This window comes from Apodemus sylvaticus, chromosome 5, assembly GCF_947179515.1.
Source record: "Apodemus sylvaticus chromosome 5, mApoSyl1.1, whole genome shotgun sequence".
Lineage (NCBI taxonomy): Eukaryota > Metazoa > Chordata > Mammalia > Rodentia > Muridae > Apodemus > Apodemus sylvaticus.
In genome coordinates, this window is record NC_067476.1 from 54,997,935 (window position 1) to 55,018,314 (window position 20,380).

Genomic DNA, 20,380 nt, shown 5'->3' on the forward strand with positions numbered 1-20,380 from the left:
CCATGAGCGGCTCGGGGACTTGGGACATGGATGGGCTGCGGGCGGACGGCGGGGCCGCTGGGGCGGCACCGGCCTCCTCCTCGTCGTCCTCCTCTGTGGCGGCGCCTGGCCAGTGTCGCGGCTTCCTGTCGGCGCCGGTGTTCGCGGGGACACATTCCGGACGCGCGGCGGCGGCAGCGGCAGCGGCGGCGGCGGCGGCCGCGGCAGCATCCAGCTTCGCGTACCCAGGGACCTCGGAGCGCACAGGCTCCTCATCCTCGTCGTCGTCTTCCGCGGTGATCGCCACTCGCCCCGAGGCTCCAGTGGCCAAAGAGTGTCCCGCGCCTGCGGCCGCCGCGACCGCGGCAGCACCGCCGGGCGCTCCCGCGCTGGGCTATGGCTACCACTTCGGCAACGGTTACTACAGCTGCCGCATGTCGCACGGCGTGGGCTTACAGCAGAACGCGCTCAAGTCGTCCCCGCACGCCTCTCTCGGAGGTTTCCCGGTGGAGAAGTACATGGACGTGTCGGGCCTGGCGAGCAGCAGCGTACCGACCAACGAGGTGCCGGCGCGAGCCAAGGAAGTGTCCTTCTACCAGGGCTACACGAGCCCCTATCAGCACGTGCCTGGGTATATCGACATGGTGTCCACTTTTGGGTCCGGGGAACCTCGGCACGAGGCCTACATCTCCATGGAGGGCTACCAGTCCTGGACGCTAGCCAACGGGTGGAACAGCCAGGTGTACTGTGCCAAGGACCAGCCACAGGGGTCCCATTTTTGGAAGTCATCCTTTCCAGGTAGGAGCAGCGTAGAAAGGGGAAGAACACGCGGGAAGGGGAGGGGACAGGGGAGAAAAGAAAAGCCCCTATTTGGGAGTAGTTACTTATATTCCAGGCCTGACCAGATGTAATCCACTAGAAAAGTTTGTTTAGTTTCTGTAATCTCTAACTTTCCCAAATAAAAGAGCCTCTATGTTTTCCTTTCCCGTGAAGCACAGGTGCTTTTTATCCACTAAAGTTCAAGATCTTTAGTTACCTTTGCTGCTTCTCCCCCTTCCTCTTCCTCCCTTCTTCCCTCCCTCTTTCCTCTCTTCCTAACCTTGTCCCCCCCCCCCTTCTCACTCCCCTGACTAAAGAGATTTCTGAAAGGTGTCAGAGTCGGGTCTCCATTTTTCAACTGGGGTTCCAATGACCATTGAAGCTTCTTAGAGCCTGTAAACCCCCAAATGCTGTAAAAGAAATTAAAACTTGAGTAAAAGGTCTGAAAAGTGTGTGTGTGTGTGTGTGTGTGTGTGTGTGTGTGTGTGTGTGTGTTTGAATGTATGCAACTGGCAACTGCAGAAACTGTCCTTATGAACTTCCCCCAATAACCAGACCATAAAATCACAGGCTTGTTAAAATGCCGGTTTGAAAAACCATGATGATCCATCAAATTAGCCTTTGTCTCGAAGTGCAAATAGTCTTTCTTTAATACTGTGTAAATAATATGTCTGTGTAAATAATAATAAAGTATAAACAATCTGATTTTCTTTATTTCCTCTCCTCTCCTGCTCAGCACTAACAAATACACAAATGCATCCTCATAACACAACTCAAAGCTTAGGGGTTCCAAGTATCCAGTCTAATTTTTCCCATGCTGTTGTCTGTGCCAGGGGATGTGGCTTTAAACCAGCCGGACATGTGCGTCTACCGACGGGGAAGGAAGAAAAGGGTACCTTACACCAAACTGCAGCTCAAAGAACTGGAGAATGAGTATGCCATTAGCAAGTTCATTAACAAGGACAAGCGGCGGCGGATCTCAGCTGCCACAAACCTATCTGAGAGACAAGTAACCATTTGGTTTCAGAATCGAAGAGTGAAGGACAAGAAAATCGTCTCCAAGCTCAAAGACACTGTCTCCTGATGTGGGCCAGGTTGGCCACAGACAGTTTAAATGCTTTCGGTTCTCTCCAAAAAATACATTTGAAAAGACTTGAAACTGTATTTAATTCCCCCTCCTTTCCTGCCTAGAATGGCGAGCATTGTGAATCGTTTTTTTTTTTTTTTTATTTCTCTCTCTTTCTCTCTCTTGACCTTTATCTGGCTCTAAAACTTTTTGCTGCCCAATCTGACTTTGTAATTCTGTTTCTTACTTGCCTATTATTGGTTTTGTTCTTGTCTAGGATTGTTTTTATAATTTTAAAACATTGTTTCTCCCTCCAGGCAGGCCAGTATATATATAAAAAAAACTTGAAGTATTTTTTTTTTCAATAATCCCCCAAAATGAATTTCAGAAGTGCCCTTGGATTTAGGGGTTTATTTTTTTAACAGGATTTTATATGTGTCTCCAACACTGATTATGCTTATAATCCATTAGGCCAGAATTGTTTTCAGCCATTCATACCCTGTGATTGTGTAATTGAGTCATTAGCTCTCAGACGGTTCCCCAAGGCAAGTGAAAACAGCTCTTAGGCATTCAGTGATTTAGGATCGCTGGGAGAGTCTGAAACTTGGAGGTTGAAGACACGTGATGGCTTTAAAAGCAGCTACCTTATTAATACTGAAATGACGACAATCTTCCTTATCTTTGGCAGTCTCCTTTGCTGTTTTGTGTGGTTTTAGCATGCCTTGTAGCTGTGATCTTTTAATCTGAAAACAGTTTTCCTCATGAATGCCTTCATTTCTCCAACTCTAGAAGCAGCTATTAAAATACACGTACACTTGGCAGAGTGACTCTAGATGGCATAAATTTTCTGGGTCTGTGGGAATGCAACTAAGACCATCTCCTCAGTCCTTGGAAAGAGACGGAGCCAATGTGGCCATGGGTGGGAAGTTCTGTCCAAAACCCAGTGAAGAAGTTAATTGAACGAATGGGTCTCTCGGAGCTTTAAAATATCTAACACATTCTTAAAATATGGAGCTCTAAGGACCAAGAGGAAAAAACATGCTTCTGAAAGTGATGATGAACTACTTTCAAAAATGTTGCATATTTATGTCACTGAAAGATTATTTTTGTAGATGCAATGTGTGTGAGCAGTGCTTTGAGCATTTTTAAAAAATCACATTTTACTCCTAGGGAGATAGAGTCTTCATACATTTGTGTTTTTCAAGCTCGTGCTGCCTCTAGAAACTGTTCTTATTTATTATAAAATTCTGCTCTCTTCGACATCTGTAGATGAAGGAAACAACAGCAGCTCTGGTCTCTGAAACCTCCGTGTTCTGTTCTCCATTTCTGTCCACCTCCCTCTAACACAAATAGTGATGTTTAAAATGAGGATATCATCTGTGATGTCTAAAATGATCATTTTTAAACCAGACCAACTCATTAAAAATCAATAAATTTTACTTCTTTCAATATTATCAATTTATTTGACAATTTTATTTATGTATTAATCAATGTGAATATGGGCGCCTGGGTGGAGGAAAACTCATTGGAACAGTTGGGGCCTACAGAGGGGCCATTATAAATATCTTCTCTAGGAAGGTCTTGAAATTAGAGAAAGTCATATCCATATTTGGCAATCAATAAAGAAACACTTCAAATATCTCATGTTGCATGCAGTAATTGACAACTGAAACTACTATTATATACTCTAGCAACTAGACACAAGTTTTAGGAACTTTTTTTCCTGATTCAGTCCACTTTGCCACTCAGGGAAACAGCAGTAGAGAAAGTGGGGCTCCTTGTCTGTCGCCACTGCTACAATCTAGCAGCTCAAGCTAACTTTTTGATGTGCAAGTTAGTTCAACAGATTTCTAAAAGCTTACACAACATGTAATCTCCTGAGAGGAGGGTTCTCTGAGGGTTGTGGGGAGACACTGGGCCTTCAAGTTGGGAATTACTTTCGTTTTCTCTGGTCCAGCTTGCCTTGTTTCACATCTTACTGCCAACTACTGAGGCCAACTTCGTTTATAGAGGGGGAGGGTGGGAGGGTACGAGCAGAAATAGAGAAACACAGACGCAGAACGCGGTTCAATCTATAGAGGATAAACCCTTGAAGCCACATCGTCCTAAGTCAGTCACTTAGAGAAAGACCTCTTTCTTAATACCTTCGCTATTTTGTTCACAAGACGCGTTTGGGAGTGCAGGGGACAACCAACCAGAAAAGGGTCTTAGTTTTTTTTCCAACCACCATTCTCCTGGTCCCCTCTTTTCTTTTTCTCTCTTCTCTTCTCCTCTCCTCCCCTCTCCTCTCTTCTCTTCCTTTTCTTCCTCTTCCTCCTCCTCCTTCTTCTCAGTCTCTGTCTCTCTTTCTCTGTCCGTCTGTCTCTGTCTGTCTCTGCCTCTCTGTCTCTCTCTGTCTCTCTCCTTGTATCTGTTTCTGTCTCTGTCTCTCTGTCTCTCTGTCTCTCTCTCTCTCTCTCTCTCTCTCTCTCTCTCTCTCTCTCTCTCTCTGTTCTAGTCTCCAAGGCTTCGCCTCACAGGTCCGTTTCTCAGGTTTCCTATATCGAATAGAGGGAATTGCCTCGAGGTTTTCCTTTCATCTGCAGGTCGCACGTCAGTTTCGCTGCGCCTAAGAGAAATGGGGTTTGCTGAAGATTAAAACTGCGCTCAAATGCTCTCTGGTGGTATTTGGATTGATGGCTAAATGAGGAACAGATGAAGGCTTTGTTATTTATATGTGTGCCTTTTATATTCAGGATTGCGGGAGGAGGAGGAGGGCCAGGGGTAAGTGGCTGAGGCCCTGGAAGTGAGGCCCGCGGGGAGCCCGGAAGGCCGAGGGAGTTTGGAGAAAGGCTTTGCCTTCAGTTAGAGGCTGAGAGCCGCTCAGAAATTTAGCACGTTATTAGCGATTGGGTTAAGGACCAAGATCTGCAGATCGACTGGTGAGTCAAGAGGTGAAAGGGGCGTTAGGAGAGAGGTGAAAGGTCAAACAAAAACCGCGGCCACAGGCTTCCTTGCATCAGGTCCCTCGGCTCCGCTGTCTGGGTCAGTTGCTACAGTCTCCGGCTTTCCGAGACTGTCCGTAGCGCCTTGGCAGCGGGCCATGACCGACCGCGAGCACTGGCGACCCCAAGCCCGCCCCACCGCCCTTCACTGTTGATCTTGACCGTGCGGCGGCGCCTCGCCAGGCGTGGAGCACGCTCGCCATCTCCTGGGCGTTTAGCGACATTGGCAGAGCATTCCGTTCGGCTCCTCAGCCCCCACCCCCATCAACCCCCCATCCCACACAAGGCTCCTTTCCTCCTCCCACCGTCCCTCACGGTCTCCAGCCTTCAACTTCAGCCACCAGCTTCCTCGAAAAGAACTTTGCCTTCCAGACCTTGAAAGTTCTAGACTTGGGGGAATGAAGCGGGCCAATTAAGGGGGGAAAAAACTGAAAAAAAAATCTAGCTGTTCCTTTCTTTCCTGATTCACAGTTATGAATTTAGTCCTGACGGGCAAACATAATTGTAAGGCAGCCACAGTCTAAGGATGCACCTTTAGGCCCATAACTACCTAGGAATCGCTGTGCAGGAGGACGTAGGGCCTCTGAGAGTGCTGGGGCTATTAGAACTGAAAAATTCAGGTTAAAGGATGCTCCAGTAGAAATGAGAGAATTCTTCAAAATGAAAGCTATCGAACACCTAAGGCTTGGGTTCCCTTGGGCTTCTAAAAACAGACTTCAAACTTCCACCTCCATCCCACCTACCAGAAAAGGATGGAGTATGGAGTCTTGTCCCAATGCCTGAGAAGGAGGAAACTCTTGTAATGCCCCAGGAGCCCCAGACTTCCCCCACCCCCACTCGCCTCCCGCCCCAGAACTGGAGGAAGAGGCCGATTGCGTCCTGAGAGCCGCCCAATTGGTCGCCATAACTCACACAATAAAGTCCCAGCGAGGTGGTCAGCCTTGCCCTCCGGCGGCGCCTGTGTGGTCTCCTTGCCAGAGCTGGGGGCCTAACCAGTTCCAGCTTGGCTCAGGGACCCTGGATCCTGCTATAGGCTAGCGCGGGCTCCCATAACACAGTCTCTGGAGGAGAAAAGCCCTATTCCCTCTGGACTATCCAGAAGGCCCTGCCGCAGGAGCTAAGCATACTACTGCGCACAAGGAGAAGCTACTTTTTCTGCTTCCCTGTTTGCCCAGACAGTGAACCCGCAGCCACCCGCATGCCTGGAGGCCCCGACACAAGGAACGCAGCTAGCTGATTGTTCCTGTGCGACTGCTCCTCCTCAGCCAGGTGGCTCGGACTTTCCTGCCTCTCAAGCTCAGTTGGACAGCAACTGAATAGGGAATAGTCACCAAGATGACTCCAGGAGAGAAAAGAAATGTAGTTTTTCACAAGATTGACTCCTCAGACTGCGGAATTACCTGAGGGGCCCGGTATGAGCCTAGTACCTGGGGACAGACGTCGGGAAGAGTGTGAAGATTCCTTAGGTGCCAGACTTGAACAGTTTGGAACGCCTTTCACCATTGCTTGATCAAGCTCTTGTATTGTCTGTGACCTGGGACTACAGGATCAAGTGAATGAATGAGTTCTTGCTGCCAAATGCCTTTGGCAGAGGCCATTTTGGAGGCCCTTTCTATAATTTGGAAAAAAAAAAAAAGGTCTCGGAGCAGCATTGCTCAGATCCGGGAGCAGTCTGTGGCACTGCCAGGCCTTCTCCAGTCAAGCCCAGAGATGCCTTTATTGGAAAATGTCTGACAGAAGCAAGCCTGCCCCTAGGTAGCCAGCGAAATAAGGGCTGGGAAGACCAATCCAGACCAGGAAAACTCCCAAGAGACACTTGGGCAAAGGCACCCTCATCCCAGTGTCACCAGCTCCTGAAACAGGTCTGGAAACTTTCAAGGGCTTCGCCTTCCCTCCACAGGCTTTGGCTCTGCTAGCAGCTTCGTCCTGCGCCCGTCGAACATTGCGGGTGTTATCATAATACCCTGAAAGGAGGTGGGGGTGGGGACGGGTCGGGGGATGTAGGCGGTGCTGAAATGACCGGCTTTGAAGAACCTGCAGGCAAAGTTTCATCCAATCCTCTGAGCCGGTCCCCTTATTCCGGGTTGTAACTAAATACTGTTGCGAGCACAGTCGAGGCCCTTTGTTGGAGATGTGTGAGCGCAGTCTCTACAGAGCTGGCTATGTGGGCTCGCTTCTGAATTTACAGTCACCGGACTCTTTCTACTTTTCCAACCTGCGACCCAATGGCAGCCAGTTGGCCGCGCTACCCCCTATCTCATACCCTCGCAGCGCTCTGCCCTGGGCCGCTACGCCGACCTCATGCACCCCTGCGCAGCCTGCCACCGCCTCTGCCTTTGGAGGCTTTCCTCAGCCTTACTTGACCGGCTCTGGGCCTATTGGCCTGCAGTCTCCGGGCGCCAAGGACGGACCGGAAGATCAGGTCAAGTTCTATACGCCTGATGCGGCCACCGCGTCTGAAGAACGCAGCCGGACTAGGCCGCCCTTCGCCCCCGAGTCTAGTCTGGTTCACTCGGCTCTCAAAGGCACCAAGTACGACTACGCGGGTGTGGGCCGGGCCGCTCCAGGCTCTGCGACCCTGCTCCAGGGGTCCCCCTGCGCCTCCAGCTTCAAGGAAGACACCAAAGGCCCGCTCAACTTGAACATGGCAGTGCAAGTAGCTGGGGTGGCCTCTTGCCTGCGATCTTCGCTGCCCGACGGTAAACGGTGCCCATGCTCCCCAGGCCAGTTTAGGCAGGGACGGGAGGTGGGGTGTCAGGGACAGTTGTACAGGGAGGAGACCCCGGCAGCAGTGGTGAACCTCTGTGGGGCGGGCAGTTGATCTGAGCTAGCTGACATGGGTCGGGGCTCTGTTTCAGGCCTGCCGTGGGGGGCGGCCCCGGGGAGGGCCCGCAAGAAGAGGAAACCGTACACAAAGCAGCAGATCGCAGAGCTGGAAAATGAATTCCTGGTCAATGAATTCATCAACCGGCAGAAGCGTAAGGAATTGTCCAACAGGCTGAACCTCAGCGACCAGCAGGTCAAAATCTGGTTCCAGAACCGGCGTATGAAGAAGAAACGTGTAGTGCAGCGCGAGCAAGCACTGGCGCTCTACTAGCTGCCCAGGGGCCGAGGCCTTGCCGAGCCTGCCCTTTTGGACCGAGGCCTGGCTGTGGAGGAGGTGTTGGGGCTGGAGATTTCCCTCCCACTCCTCTGGTCCTGGGAGCCCTCCTGGCTCAGGCTGCAGCCCAGGAACCAGGGGGAGATTTGGAGACGAGGCCAGTGGAGCCCCCTTCGCTTTCAGCTCTTTTTGAGACCCTCCTGAGAGGTGTTTGGGAATTGCAATCTAACACTGGCTTTAAGCATTCAGCATGGTGTCTGGGGTCACCTGTCCTTGTCTGTGAAGTTTACATCCCGGGCTCACTATTGAAAGACTCTATGTGTGTGTTTTTTTCCCGTTTTCAACTTGCTTTTTTTTTTCTTTCTCTATCCAGCTCTTTCTTCATTAAACAGGAGCCTAGCTAGAGTTCCAAGTAGAAGTGTGTGAGAAAGGCGCTGAGGATAACCCCAGCTCCTTCGCAGCACAAGCCTTTTGTGACAAAGCTAGGCTGTCTGCTCTGCAGGAAGGAAAGGGCCCGATTTCCACCACAACCCTCATCTGCCCTGAATGATTGGGGAGGACAAAAGCTACCCTAGACCTTCAGACTTGTGGGGGGAAAGGAAGGGACACCTTGGAATCTTTACAAAAGCTCTCCTGCTGGGTAAAATATGCTGGAAGATCTCCTCGGAGATAGAGAAACTGGGACTCCAAAACAGAGTACGGTCCCTAGACTAGCAGAATTCCCCTGCTCCAGCCACACCTATCCCGAGCCAAGGCTGTGCACTCTGTAACTAGATCCCTAGAACTGAGCTCCGGTGAGGGGAGCTGCTGGCCTGTTTGGAGGCTTGGCTGCACATGGAAAAAAGAAGAGTGAGGGAGGATCTGCCACCACGACTCTCCTCTTGAATGGATGAAGGTGTCCATATGTCTGTCTTTCTTGAATTTCCTTAATAGATCACCACAAGAAGAGACAAAACAATCCCTCCTTGAGGAGTCTGAAGGGTGGGAGAAGAGACCTCTCAGATTCTCACCCTGTGGTTGCTGCTCTTGAGGGACAGAAAGAACCAGAGCTCCCCCCCACCCTCCCCACCACCCACCAATTCCATCGAAACGTAGCCAGGGTGCCTTTTCTCAGAGACTTGTGGCCAGCTCTTGTAAAGCTTTTAAGGCCCCCGAGCCCTGCCAGGTTTACCTTGAGAAGCCTAGGCTTTCTGAATTGTGAATGAAGTTGTTCTATGCCTGGAACAGAATCTGTCCAGCCTTATTCTCAGTGAATTCAACCCCGCCTTCCCCTACAATCTTTGCCTCTTCTTTTGAGCTTTAAGCCCCACCCCCAACCTTTAGCAAGAGGTGCAACATCCCAAAGGCTCAGGATTCCTCCTCAAATCCAATGGCTTTCCTTTAGCGAAGGTCTCCAGGAACTGGACCTCGAAGGCTATCTCACAAGGACCTTTGAGCCTCGCTCCAACTGACCTCGGTTGGTGTTTTAAATATGATTTTCTGTCCTAACAGTTGCTATTCATGTTTTGTTTTGATTTTGTAAGATAACATTTCCCTGTATATATTAGCCGCATAGTGAAAATAAATATTGGGTCCCAGCCAAGTTGTTAGGGGGCTGATATTCATTTTAAAAATATGCTTTAAATTCTTTTGTAATCTTTTTCAGGCTCTCAAATTCGTTTTTGTTTTTCTCCACTTGGGGTTTCAACTCTAGCCTTTGCTGTTCATTAAATGAGAAAATGGCTTCCCAGACAGTCAGAAAACAGTTATATAGTTTTAAAAAGAACTATAGAAATAATATGTGTGAAATATTCAAAGGGGGAGGTCCTTGGGTAGATGTGGTTGTATCTCAAACACAAAGCAAACGGGGGGGGGGTGTAGACTAAGGATTTTCAACTTTGCCTAAATTCTCAAACTTTAAAGTATTTGGTATTATTGGTGGGGAAGGGGAGAGTCAAGATTTGAGACTCCTCAGATTTCAAAACAAAACATCTCTCTGCCAAGTTTTGGTCAGAGTACTAAGGACCAACCTATGTCTCCTTAGGCAACTGCTTCAGGACCTCAGCAGACTCCCTTGGGAATCCTGTCTTATGCCTTTGGAGCCCAGAGTTCAGTCAAATAAAGCCAGGGCCTGCTTAAAATTAACCCCTTTGAAAATCCTGACTCTTAACTCATAAAGATAGAAAGTAGCTTCTCACTAGAGAAAGAATAAGCAAGGCCACTGCATCTCTAATGCTGAATATTCAAGTTCCAATTCCCTTCCTGGGCAACAAATTCGATTTATACATACAGCGTTTTTTTGTTTTTTGTTTTTGTTTTGTTTTGCTTTTTGCTTTTTACAATTAAAAATTTGCCCACAACAACTGGAAGGTAAGAAAGAAGGGATTGTGAAGGCCCTATGGTTGGATTGCTTCCCCATCTGACTCTTCAGGAAGGGAGTTGTACTGAGCCAGGTTTCTGGAGTCTGAGTCTGTATTGAGAGGTTTTCTCCTCGAAAACAACTGAACAAAGGCAGGAGCCATAGTGAGAGACCTTGGGTCCAGAGAACCGAGAAAGGAAGCAGAAACCAGACTTCCTCAGACCCAGACCCTAAAACAAAACATGCAAGTCAGTTTCCTAGATAGATAGGATACTAAGCCATTATGTTTCTGGGATGAGTTGTGGGGAGATATTCCTAGAGGCCAGTCCCAGAAGAAAATTAGCCTAAGTATAAAATCTTATCTGTGGATCCAGTGGTGTTTTCCAAATGCACCCCCTTTACTGATCCACAGAAAATCAAAGACCACGATGTCTCCTTCCCTAACCGAAGTTCTGGCAGAAATTTGGAACCAGGGTATGAAACAAATGCCAAAGAGAAACGATATTAAAATCTGATTGCTCCACATTCCCTCATAGAAAGAGAAATGCTTCTGAAACGCTGCAGTCCACGAGGCCTCTTGGCTAAGAAAGAGGTTTTAAAATGAAAAAAGAATGGTTTACCCTGCTGTTCCCTCCGTTGGTAGCTCTGGAGGCCGAAAGGGGGAAGCTTTTAAGGGCCGAGGGTTCTCCCCTTGGGAGGCAGGCTAGGGAGGCTTCCTGGATGCGAGCTAGTGGAGGAGAAATCCAGAATTGTTGTAAATATTCATGTCTGGTGGTGGGGGAGGGAGGTGTGCCCCATCGCTGGCCTCTCCCAGCTGCATCCACTCCCCTCAGTGGTAGTGGGGGGCACAGCCGCCTGACCAACAGTCCTTGGACAAAGGTGATCTTCCCACATTTGTTGTTGTTGTTGTTGTTGTTGTTGTTGCTGTTGTTCAGTCTCCACTTAAGTCTTTTCGGTAGGCTCTGCAGGGAATAGACTGCCTCTGGGTGTTTCCCCCACCTCCTCTGCTTTTCTCTTCTTTCGTTTCCTAAAAGAGCATAAATAATTAAAGTTTGGCAGGGAGGAAAAGCTTTCTTGCAGAACTGTAGTGGTAATAAATGAAATGACTCAGAATCCCTTCCCCAGTCAGCTTTTACGAGAGCTGCCAGACAGTGTCTGTTCACGTTCTCCAGATACCAGGGGCGCCCTGACAAAGTTAAGGTCAAGTTAGTGTCTTATCTTGGGTGGCTCAAAATTACCGCATCGCCTCTACGCGCTGCGCAGAAAGCTATCGTTCTCGGAGCTGCTGGCCGAGCCCCGAAGGCCGTGAGTGCTCCCTGTGTATCAAGTAGGACGACATAAAGCAAGGACGAGGACACAACGCCCGGGTCTTCACGGTAGGTTCTCTAGCGGAACGCGCGGGTGCAGGGGCTGTGGATTTTCGTGGTTTTTCGGGGTGATGACCAAAGCAGAGAGCTGGGGCTAAAGAGCAAAGCGGGTTGGGCCAAGGATGACTGCTGTGGGTGGAATGTGGGGGCGACTTGCTCGCTAAGGCGTGGAGGGGGGGCATCGCCCCTTCCCCTATATGCTAGCGCGCCTCTGCAGATGGCGCACCCTCCCCTGCCAAAGCGCGGCTCCCGCCGGAGCTGCGGTCGCCATGTCGTTGAACTTGAATGGTTCCTCCTTTCCATTTCCCTTTTCAGCAGCGAGCAGACTTCACTTTAGGGACGATGGTCTATGGGGTGAGCAGAGAGAAGGTGGGGAAATTGTTTTGCATCCCAAGACATACAAAGATTGGGGGTGGTGCCGCTACCTTCCGTCCTGAACGACCCCAGAAACACTGTGCTGTGTCTGGGGAGCCATTTTAGGAGACAGATCCAGGGGCGTCGACCAGGGTTCAGAAAGGGAGAGGCTTGGGACTGGGATGGAGATAGGGAGGCAGATAAAAATACAGTGTGTGTCGGAGAGTGGGCTAGAAGGATGGGGCCAACAGGAATCTGGGTGGGGGTGGAAGTTGCAGGGAGGGGTCACAGAGGATGGACAGCAAGGTGGTAGAGAGGTTGGGGAGCTCTAGTCGGGACTGCCACAGATCTGTTTGCGCAGGGTTTTTTTGGGGGGGGGAGGGAAGCAGACACGGGTGAGGGCGGAGGAAAGACAGGAATGGAGAAAGGAGGGAGGAGAAGAGGAAGGGGCGACGGCTAGAAAATAGATATTAATTCAGACCACCCGCCTTTTCTCTTAAGTCGACTGTGTGCGCAGAGAGCACCCGAAGTGCTGCGGCCTGAGGAGAGGGAGGAAACCAGCGCATAAACAGAGCCACCTAACCGGCCATAGCGCTGAACCCGGGGCCTCTGGGCTGATTTTCCTGGGCAGAGGAATACTGAGGAAGGAGGCAGAGCCCTTGGTTCTGGGATTTGGATTTGGGGAGAGACTGAGGCCTGGCAAGCTGGAGGTGGGAGCCCAGGCCTCTTTTGGATTCCAGTCCTAAGAGGATTGGCGCAGCCAGAAGAGAGTGAGGTTTTGGAGCAAGTGGCTGGGGGCCTGGAAAGTCTACCTCAGAGTCAGGTGGTGCAGATAGACTCCAGCGGGCAGGCAGACGCCATTGAGGGCCCCTGGAGAACCAACCGATCTCCCTGGGAGATTCTATGGTCATCAAATTCAAGGGCTCCAGAGGAGTCTTGGGGATATCGCTCAGGCCTTAGTGGGGCTCCCAACATAGGAAAAGCTCTAAGGAACTTGAGCGCAGAAGCCGGTGAGGAAGGCCAGAGCACGAGGGGTTTGTCTGTGGGCGGTAAATAGGGCCCTTATTCTGTGAGAGTGGGACTTTATCTTCCTTTTGTACTTCAGACCCTCGAGCTTTGAGAAAAGCCGAGGACCGGGACCTTCGGATTTCCTCGGTGGCTGTGTATTGAGAGAGGAGAGAGAGAGAGAGAGAGAGAGAGAGAGAGAGAATAAAGGGAAAGGATGATGGAGGTCCTGAGAAAGAATGGAGAAAGGAGAGAAAACGGGACGGAGGCAAGGAAAAGAAGAGAGGGAGACAGGAGAGAGAAAGGAGAGGAGTGAGGCGTAAGCAAAGAAAGGAGGGACAGGAACAGCCGAAAAGGCTGGAAGAGAAAATGCCGAATGGGCACCGAGGCCCACGCCAAGCCTAGCTCTTGGGAGTCGTTTTTTCCAGGGTCTGCACTCTTATCCCTGGTGTCAGAACCCAAGAGAGCCAAATCCCTACCAGCCGGAACGCACTCCGCAGAGAAATATGTAAATCAGGGCTCCCTGCGCCCTAGAGAGTGTCGCAATTACGCCCCTTGAACAAGAAGCAACAAGCTCCCAGCCGGTGAGCTACAGAGGGTGGCTGTGTCGCGGGGGAGGGAGCGGCTGCAGGAAAGGTGGGGGTGGGAACCTTACGCTCTCACACCTAGTCCTCTGTGCCAGGGCCGGGGCTCCCCCCACCGCTCTCGGCTGCTCTCCCTTCCCCCTTCCTCCCCCTCCTTCTCCCTCCCTCCTCCTCCCCTCCGGCCTAGGTCCGGGTACTTAAAGCAGCGCGGGCGGGCTAAGGCGGGCGGGCGGCCCAGTCCGGTGGCGGCAGATGCGCCCAGCGGTGGCAGCCGCCGGCGGCGCGCAGGTGACCGGCCTGCAGCGCAGCCTGGTCAGGGAGTGCCCTGGGAGAGCTGGCGGGAGCTGGAGGCCGATCCGCCCCCAGCGTGCGCGCGTCTCGGCGCCAGGAGCCGTCCCGGGGCGTGTTGGCGAGCGCTGATATAGATATAAGGACATTTCTCTCCATGGCGTCACGTGACATAATTACCACCAGAATCAATCAAGATGAATTGCACGTCAGCGCCCGGTGGGGATTTTTGCTTAGTTGATCCTGGCCCAAGCCTCTTGTGCAATCGATGGCTCAGGTTGGAGGCGCGGGGAGCGGCCCGAGGCTTGCCGGCGTGCACGCCGCGCAGCCATGAACGACTTTGACGAGTGCGGCCCCAGCGCAGCCAGCATGTACCTGCCGGGCTGCGCTTACTACGTGGCCCCGTCGGACTTCGCCAGCAAGCCGTCGTTCCTCTCGCAGCCGTCCTCGTGCCAGATGACTTTCCCCTACTCGTCCAACCTGGCTCCGCACGTCCAGCCCGTGCGGGAGGTGGCCTTTCGCGACTACGGCCTGGAGCGCGCCAAGTGGCCGTACCGCGGCGGCGGCGGCGGTGGCGCGGGGGGCGGCGGCGGTGGCGGCCCCGGCGGGGGTGGCGGCGGCTCCGGGGGCTATGCTCCCTACTACGCCGCGGCGGCGGCGGCAGCGGCGGCGGCGGCGGCGGCCGAGGAGGCGGCCATGCAGCGAGATCTGCTCCCGCCCGCCGGCCGCCGGCCAGACGTGCTCTTCAAGGCTCCTGAGCCGGTGTGCGGCGCTCCGGGGCCGCCGCACGGTCCCGCGGCCGCCGCCTCTAACTTCTACAGCACCGTGGGTCGCAACGGCATCCTGCCCCAGGGCTTTGATCAGTTCTACGAGGCGGCACCGGGACCCCCCTTCGCCGGCCCGCAGCCCCAGCCCGCTCCCGCGCCGCCGCAGCCAGAGGGAGCCGCTGATAAGGGCGACCCCAAGTCTGGGGCTGGTGGCGGCGGGGGCAGTCCCTGCGCCAAGGCGACTCCGGGCCCGGAGCCCAAGGGGGCGGCGGAAGGCGGCGGCGGTGAAGGCGAGGGCCCCCCGGGGGAGGCGGGGGCCGAAAAGAGCGGAGGCACAGGTAGGCGCAGGGCGCGGGCCGAGGGGCTGGCCCGGGGCGGTGGAGGGGGGGCGGCGGGGACCTCCCTCTGCTTGCGCCGTTTTATGTGCTACTTTATAAGCATTCGAGGGGGTTTATACATCCTATAAGATTTCCCGGGTCGTTGTAAAGCGTGTTTATGATAGGAAACCAATTTAGGTGGGCTTAAGGTAGACTTCGAAGAGGACATTAATCGCTGTAGTGAGCTTTCTCTCTATTTGGGTGGGGGGTGGGTGAGTTAAGGACCTTAGAGGAGGGCAGGACATTTGGAGCCAGTTGGTGAGTGGGAACAGGAGAGCCTCCTGCCTTTCAGGGATGGGGTAGGTGATCTTCCGCACTGGACTTAACCCAAACCTCTGGCTGGCGCTCGGAGGTGAGCAGATACCCCTGTGGGCGCGCTCCTGTCTCTCTCCCCTCACGTTCCAGCTCAGAGCCTGCCTTGCCATCCTTTTCCCTATCTTTGTGCCAGCCTGGTGTGCATGCGTGTGTGTGTGTGTGTGTGTGTGTGTGTGTGTGTGTGTGGTGTAGTGTGGTGTGGTGTGTCCGGGCGTGAACACATGTCCACGCCCGCACTCTCCTGTGCCCGCCCATATATCATCCCCCACGACGCAGGCAGAGCCTTTCAACGGCGGCAAGGGACGTCCCTAACTGGGCCAAGGCCTGGCCCTAGCTCAGTGGCCAGAGCGAGTGGGGACAAGCAGTAGCCTCTCTCATCCTTGGTTGTTGGTTTTTTTTTTTCTTGCAGTGGCCCCCCAGAGGTCTCGGAAAAAGCGCTGTCCCTACACCAAGTACCAGATCCGCGAACTGGAACGCGAGTTTTTCTTTAATGTATACATAAACAAAGAGAAAAGACTCCAACTGTCTCGGATGCTCAACCTCACTGACCGGCAAGTCAAAATCTGGTTCCAGAATCGCAGGATGAAAGAAAAGAAACTGAACAGGGACCGTCTGCAGTATTTCACTGGAAACCCCTTATTTTGAGAGCTCCAGGATGTACCCCCTCCCCAGAGCCCCACTCACCCACCCTCCTCCCCACCAGCCTGCCCTCCGCAGGCCCAATGTCCTTGGGTTCAATGACGCCTCTTCTCTGTGGAACTTCACGATTGCTTCTCGCGTTCAACTCGGGACCTCCCAGCGACCACTACAGCCTGAGGAAGAGGCCCGGAACTTGGCTGAGCGGATCCTAATGAGGGGAACATGGTAAATGCAAACATCCCTTTACAATTTTACCGCCAATGTGCTGTTGTTCCTCCTCTCCGAGTCCTCGCGGACGCGGCGAGATCTGTAGGGAGTTAGGCCATGGGGCTAGAAGGAGCCGGTGTTTTGTTTTGAGTTTAAAAAAATCCCTTTCTTCTCCTTCAGTGAACAAAGATTATTTAAACTCTGGGAAATGTACCTTTGGGCATGAGTCACTGTCTTTTTGTGTGTGAATAAATGGTTTCTAGCAAAATGGAGGTTACAGCTTCAATACACTGCATGGATTTGACTGTTTGAAGAAGTTTAGTGGCTAATCAGGCTGTCTTAGTGACCAGAATCCCATTCCCCGTGCAACTGCAAGCCCGCTGGGACACCTTTTAATCTCACCATAATAGGAGTTAGTCCTTCGCACCCCCTGTAGGCTACACTGGCTCTAAAACATCACATTAGTGTTGCATTTCGGAATTGATGATGGGATCCAGCCATGCTGGTTGTCTTCCTCCCCTCCCCCAAGCAATGAGATTGAAGCAGTGGAAGTCTAAACGCAAAGAGCAAATTCCACCCCCACCCCTAGTCTAATGAACTTGGAATTTTTGGAAAGACAAAACAAATTTTAAAATTAATTAGAAGATCCAAATGATCTCTTAACATGGTGACAAGGAGCCGGAGTTCCTTAAGAAGAGGGGCAAATAATCCTCCAGGCAAGGCAGGGGGAGTTTGTTAAGAGGAAGTTGATAGGTACAGGGGACCTGGGGTCTTTCTGGTGTCGTAGTGAGCATGGAGCAGGGACTGCGAGCCCCCCTCACTGGACTGAGGCCAGGGACTGCAAAACTGCTCGCTTCTCACCACATTTATCGCTTTAAGTTAAAGAATGTGGTAAGGGCTGCAGTGCCCTTTAGTCACAGGACCAAGCCAGGCTGTTTACAAAACCTTGAACTGTCTAGACAACACCATAAAACCCAAAGTTCTAAACAGCTTAATTGGGTTATATTATACACCTTCTGGTGGGCCCAAAAGAGATTTCCGCAATGTGCAATAAACTGGAGACGTGAGAAAACCTCCTCTTGATCTGACAAGAGTGAAGTGGATCTTATGACTCTTAACCTCTCAGAAGCCCAAAGTCTAAAAATAAATCCATAAGATGCGCAGCACCTCATGCCTCTTCTGAGGAAGTATGCTTTTTTAAAAAATATTATTTTTTTTAAATTGCCAAAGCTTTTGAGGGGTAAAGAAAAACATAAGTGCATAAGTGTATGCCTTTGAACTTCCAAAATGTCAAGGTCATCACCTTTAACCTCTCTGAATAATTAGGCGCCTTAAAGTTCTTCTGTGATTTCCAACCACCACCCAGTCTCATAATACAGGCTCATACATCTAGACCCCCACACATATTTATGACCATACAGGATCATACTGGGGGGTTTACCATAAATCTAAGAAATTTCCTAATTTCAGGATCAATAACCATAATTTCCTTCCAAACATTTGAGTAATTTAATAGCAACTGACTTCTTAGGGAAAAAAAATAAAAACACTTGTTAGATCAAAATGCCTATTAACTATTACTAGAGCTAAGGTGTGCTGAGAATTTGGGAAGATCTTAGAAAGAGTTTCTCTTTGCTGTAACGAATAACTGCAGTTTTTAAAAAGACATTTGAGAGAGTCAATTCTGGTTAGGCTTACATCATCCCTAGCATTTGAAAACAATTTGCTACCCTGCTAAATAAACTCTGGCACTTTATAAAATATAGAACAAAATAAAATGTATTTATATTGTTTCATAAACGCATTTTTAAATCTTTGGTAAAGGATAAAATAGAAACAAGGCAGACAATCAAATTATTTCTTTCAGAAAGCGATTGTTTTGTTTAGAATTCTGGGCACTGGTTTACCTGTAAATGCCCTAATAATATGATCTTTCTGGGATCATACTATTTGTTTGCAACAAACCATAAAACTGGTTTGCTTCTTTTCCTTTATCGTTCTTTCTTCTTCTTCTTCTTTTAACTGCGTCTAAATGTACAAGCTGTGTGCCAGCCACCATACTCCAGGCAAACGAGAAAAAAATACTGTTTCTGTTTGCAAGAACTTCTACAGCCACACGAGGGCGCGCTCACGTTCTAGAAACCTTATTTGCCAAGAGGGCTGTGGTACCTTTTTTTTTTTTTTTTCTTCCCCAATCCTAGATTCTAATAAGGAATCTTGGCCCGCCCGTTAGAAACAGGCAGTAGTTAAGGTGTTTGCTATTTGCTGTTCCAACCAGCCATGGGTTTGAAAAGTTGTAGAGAGACAGAGGAAAAGAGGCAACCAGTCTTCTGAAACAGGAAATTCCCCCTAATCGTTGTCTCCTTACAATGTCGCTGTGAAAAATACCTTGGTATATAACCTGATGGTGTCAAGAAGATATTTTTAAAAGACAAATCGTTGTGGTTTGAAGTACGTCATAGCCACCGAGAGCTAATTAAATTAGGAAAATCTATTTTCATGTTGGTTTGAGTGTGGAGAGCGACGACAAACGTTAAGACCCCTTCCCATTTTCCCCAAACCGCACGCGTCTTGTGAGCTTTCAGATGGCTGAGATGATTAAACGGCTTTTGTTTAAAACAGATTAGGGCGTTGGCGACTTAGCTGAGCGTGTACTTGGAACAAAATGAAACACCATGAGGGCCATGGGCGTCGTTTGGGACGGAGGATTTCAGTCTACGCATGGCTTGGTGCTACCCCTGGCTACCCCAGGGGCAGAGAAGGCTAGAAATTGGGGTGCGGGTGCCAGACTGGACCGATGCGGCTACTGGAGATAGTAGACTCTTTGTGAGGACGTTTGTATTTCAAAGTGTCGTGAATGGAAATGCATTTGAAGTAACAGGCCACTGTACTTGACAGAGTCCGGGCCACCTTTCCTAGCTGTCTGCTGACCTTGAGGTGCGCAGTTTGCTTTGGCTCTTACAAACAGTTAAAATTGCTCCTGTGATTCACTGCTCCTGCAAATTCCTGGATATCAGGGAGAGTCTATGTCCCCTTCGCTTGCATCCTTGCCCGCTGTCCACAAGTGTGAAGAAAGGGCTCCCGGAGGTGGGCGGCTCAAAGGGAGGATGGCGGGTCCCTCTCCCTTTCACCCCTAAGTTCCTTGTTAAGAGTCTGCAGCCCCTGAAATTTGCACTGACCTCTGTCTCCCTCCCTGCTTTCGCTGGACCTCAGGCTCTAGGGCTTTCTTGTCCGCTAGTTCTCCCGGTTTCCCGGAGCTGGCTTTGGCTTGCGGAAGGCTGGGGCGCCATGACTCCCCGGCTAGGCGCCAGAAAGAGGCGTGGGTGTTCCCCGCGCGGATGCCCGGCTCTGCCTGTCTTGCTGCCGGTCGGCTTTGCTCCTGTAAAGCGACCTTTCTCAGGGCCTAACCTCGGATTCAGTCCAAAGGGGTGAGAACCCCCCTCCCCAAATGTCGTTGTGTTCCTTTGTAGGCGCCTCCATCGACCGCGCATCTGGCTGTGCGGGACCCCTTGGCCTTGGCTGGCAGCCGCCTGGCGGACCACCGCTGCTGCGCGGTCCACGATGTCATTCCTCCCGGCCGCGCTCGCCCAATGTGGCCCTGATACAGGCCAGGGGGTGCGATCAGGGACTTCAGGGGCTGAAAATCTCCCCTTCTTGGGGCCGGCTAGAGTGCATGGGGCTCCTTGACGACGGCCACCGATTCTGAGGCGCTAAGTTCTCAGATTCTGAAGTAGAGAGAAAATGCGCCAAGTAGGAAGGAGTCTTTTGTGTCTGTGTAGAGAGAGGCTAGGCCCTTCTCCATCTCTTTTGCTTATCTCTGTAGATCTCTTACCGAGTCCGTAGTAGTCTCTCATTTGCCCTTTCTTTTCCAAATGCTGCCATAGGGCACAGTGCAACCCAGACGGGCGCCCTGGGGAGGCAGCTTTTAATTTGTCCCTAACCACTCAATGTCCAAACAGTGACAGAATCCAGAGGCAGCTCACAGATCTAATTCAGGGAGATTCTAGGAGCCCATAGGTCCTCTTAGGCCCAGAGGCTCCACCGGACCCTTCCGAGGAAGACAAGAGAGTGAAGATGCAAGCCACTTTATTATTATTATTATTATTATTATTATTATTATTATTACTATTACTATTACTATTACTACTACAAATGGTAATTTCTTGCTAAGGTGACCTTTTAATTTTTTTC

At 51.0% G+C, this 20,380-nt stretch overlaps 3 protein-coding genes across 3 annotated transcripts; all 3 read left to right on the forward strand.

Moving 5' to 3' along the window:
• Positions 1–2: 2 nt before the first annotated feature.
• Positions 3–1,882, forward strand: Hoxd13 (homeobox D13). The gene is made up of 2 exons (XM_052182732.1): positions 3–777; positions 1,632–1,882. Exons 1-2 carry the CDS (start codon positions 3–5, stop codon positions 1,880–1,882), a joined length of 1,026 nt encoding a protein of 341 aa, XP_052038692.1.
• Positions 1,883–6,979: 5,097 nt separating this feature from the next.
• Positions 6,980–7,945, forward strand: Hoxd12 (homeobox D12). Its single transcript, XM_052182743.1, has 2 exons — positions 6,980–7,547; positions 7,707–7,945. Exons 1-2 carry the CDS (start codon positions 6,980–6,982, stop codon positions 7,943–7,945), a joined length of 807 nt encoding a protein of 268 aa, XP_052038703.1.
• A 6,269-nt stretch (positions 7,946–14,214) lies between these two features.
• Positions 14,215–15,988, forward strand: Hoxd11 (homeobox D11). The gene is made up of 2 exons (XM_052182735.1): positions 14,215–14,989; positions 15,753–15,988. The coding sequence occupies exons 1-2, from the start codon at positions 14,215–14,217 to the stop codon at positions 15,986–15,988; spliced, it is 1,011 nt and encodes a 336-aa protein (XP_052038695.1).
• Positions 15,989–20,380: the final 4,392 nt, after the last annotated feature.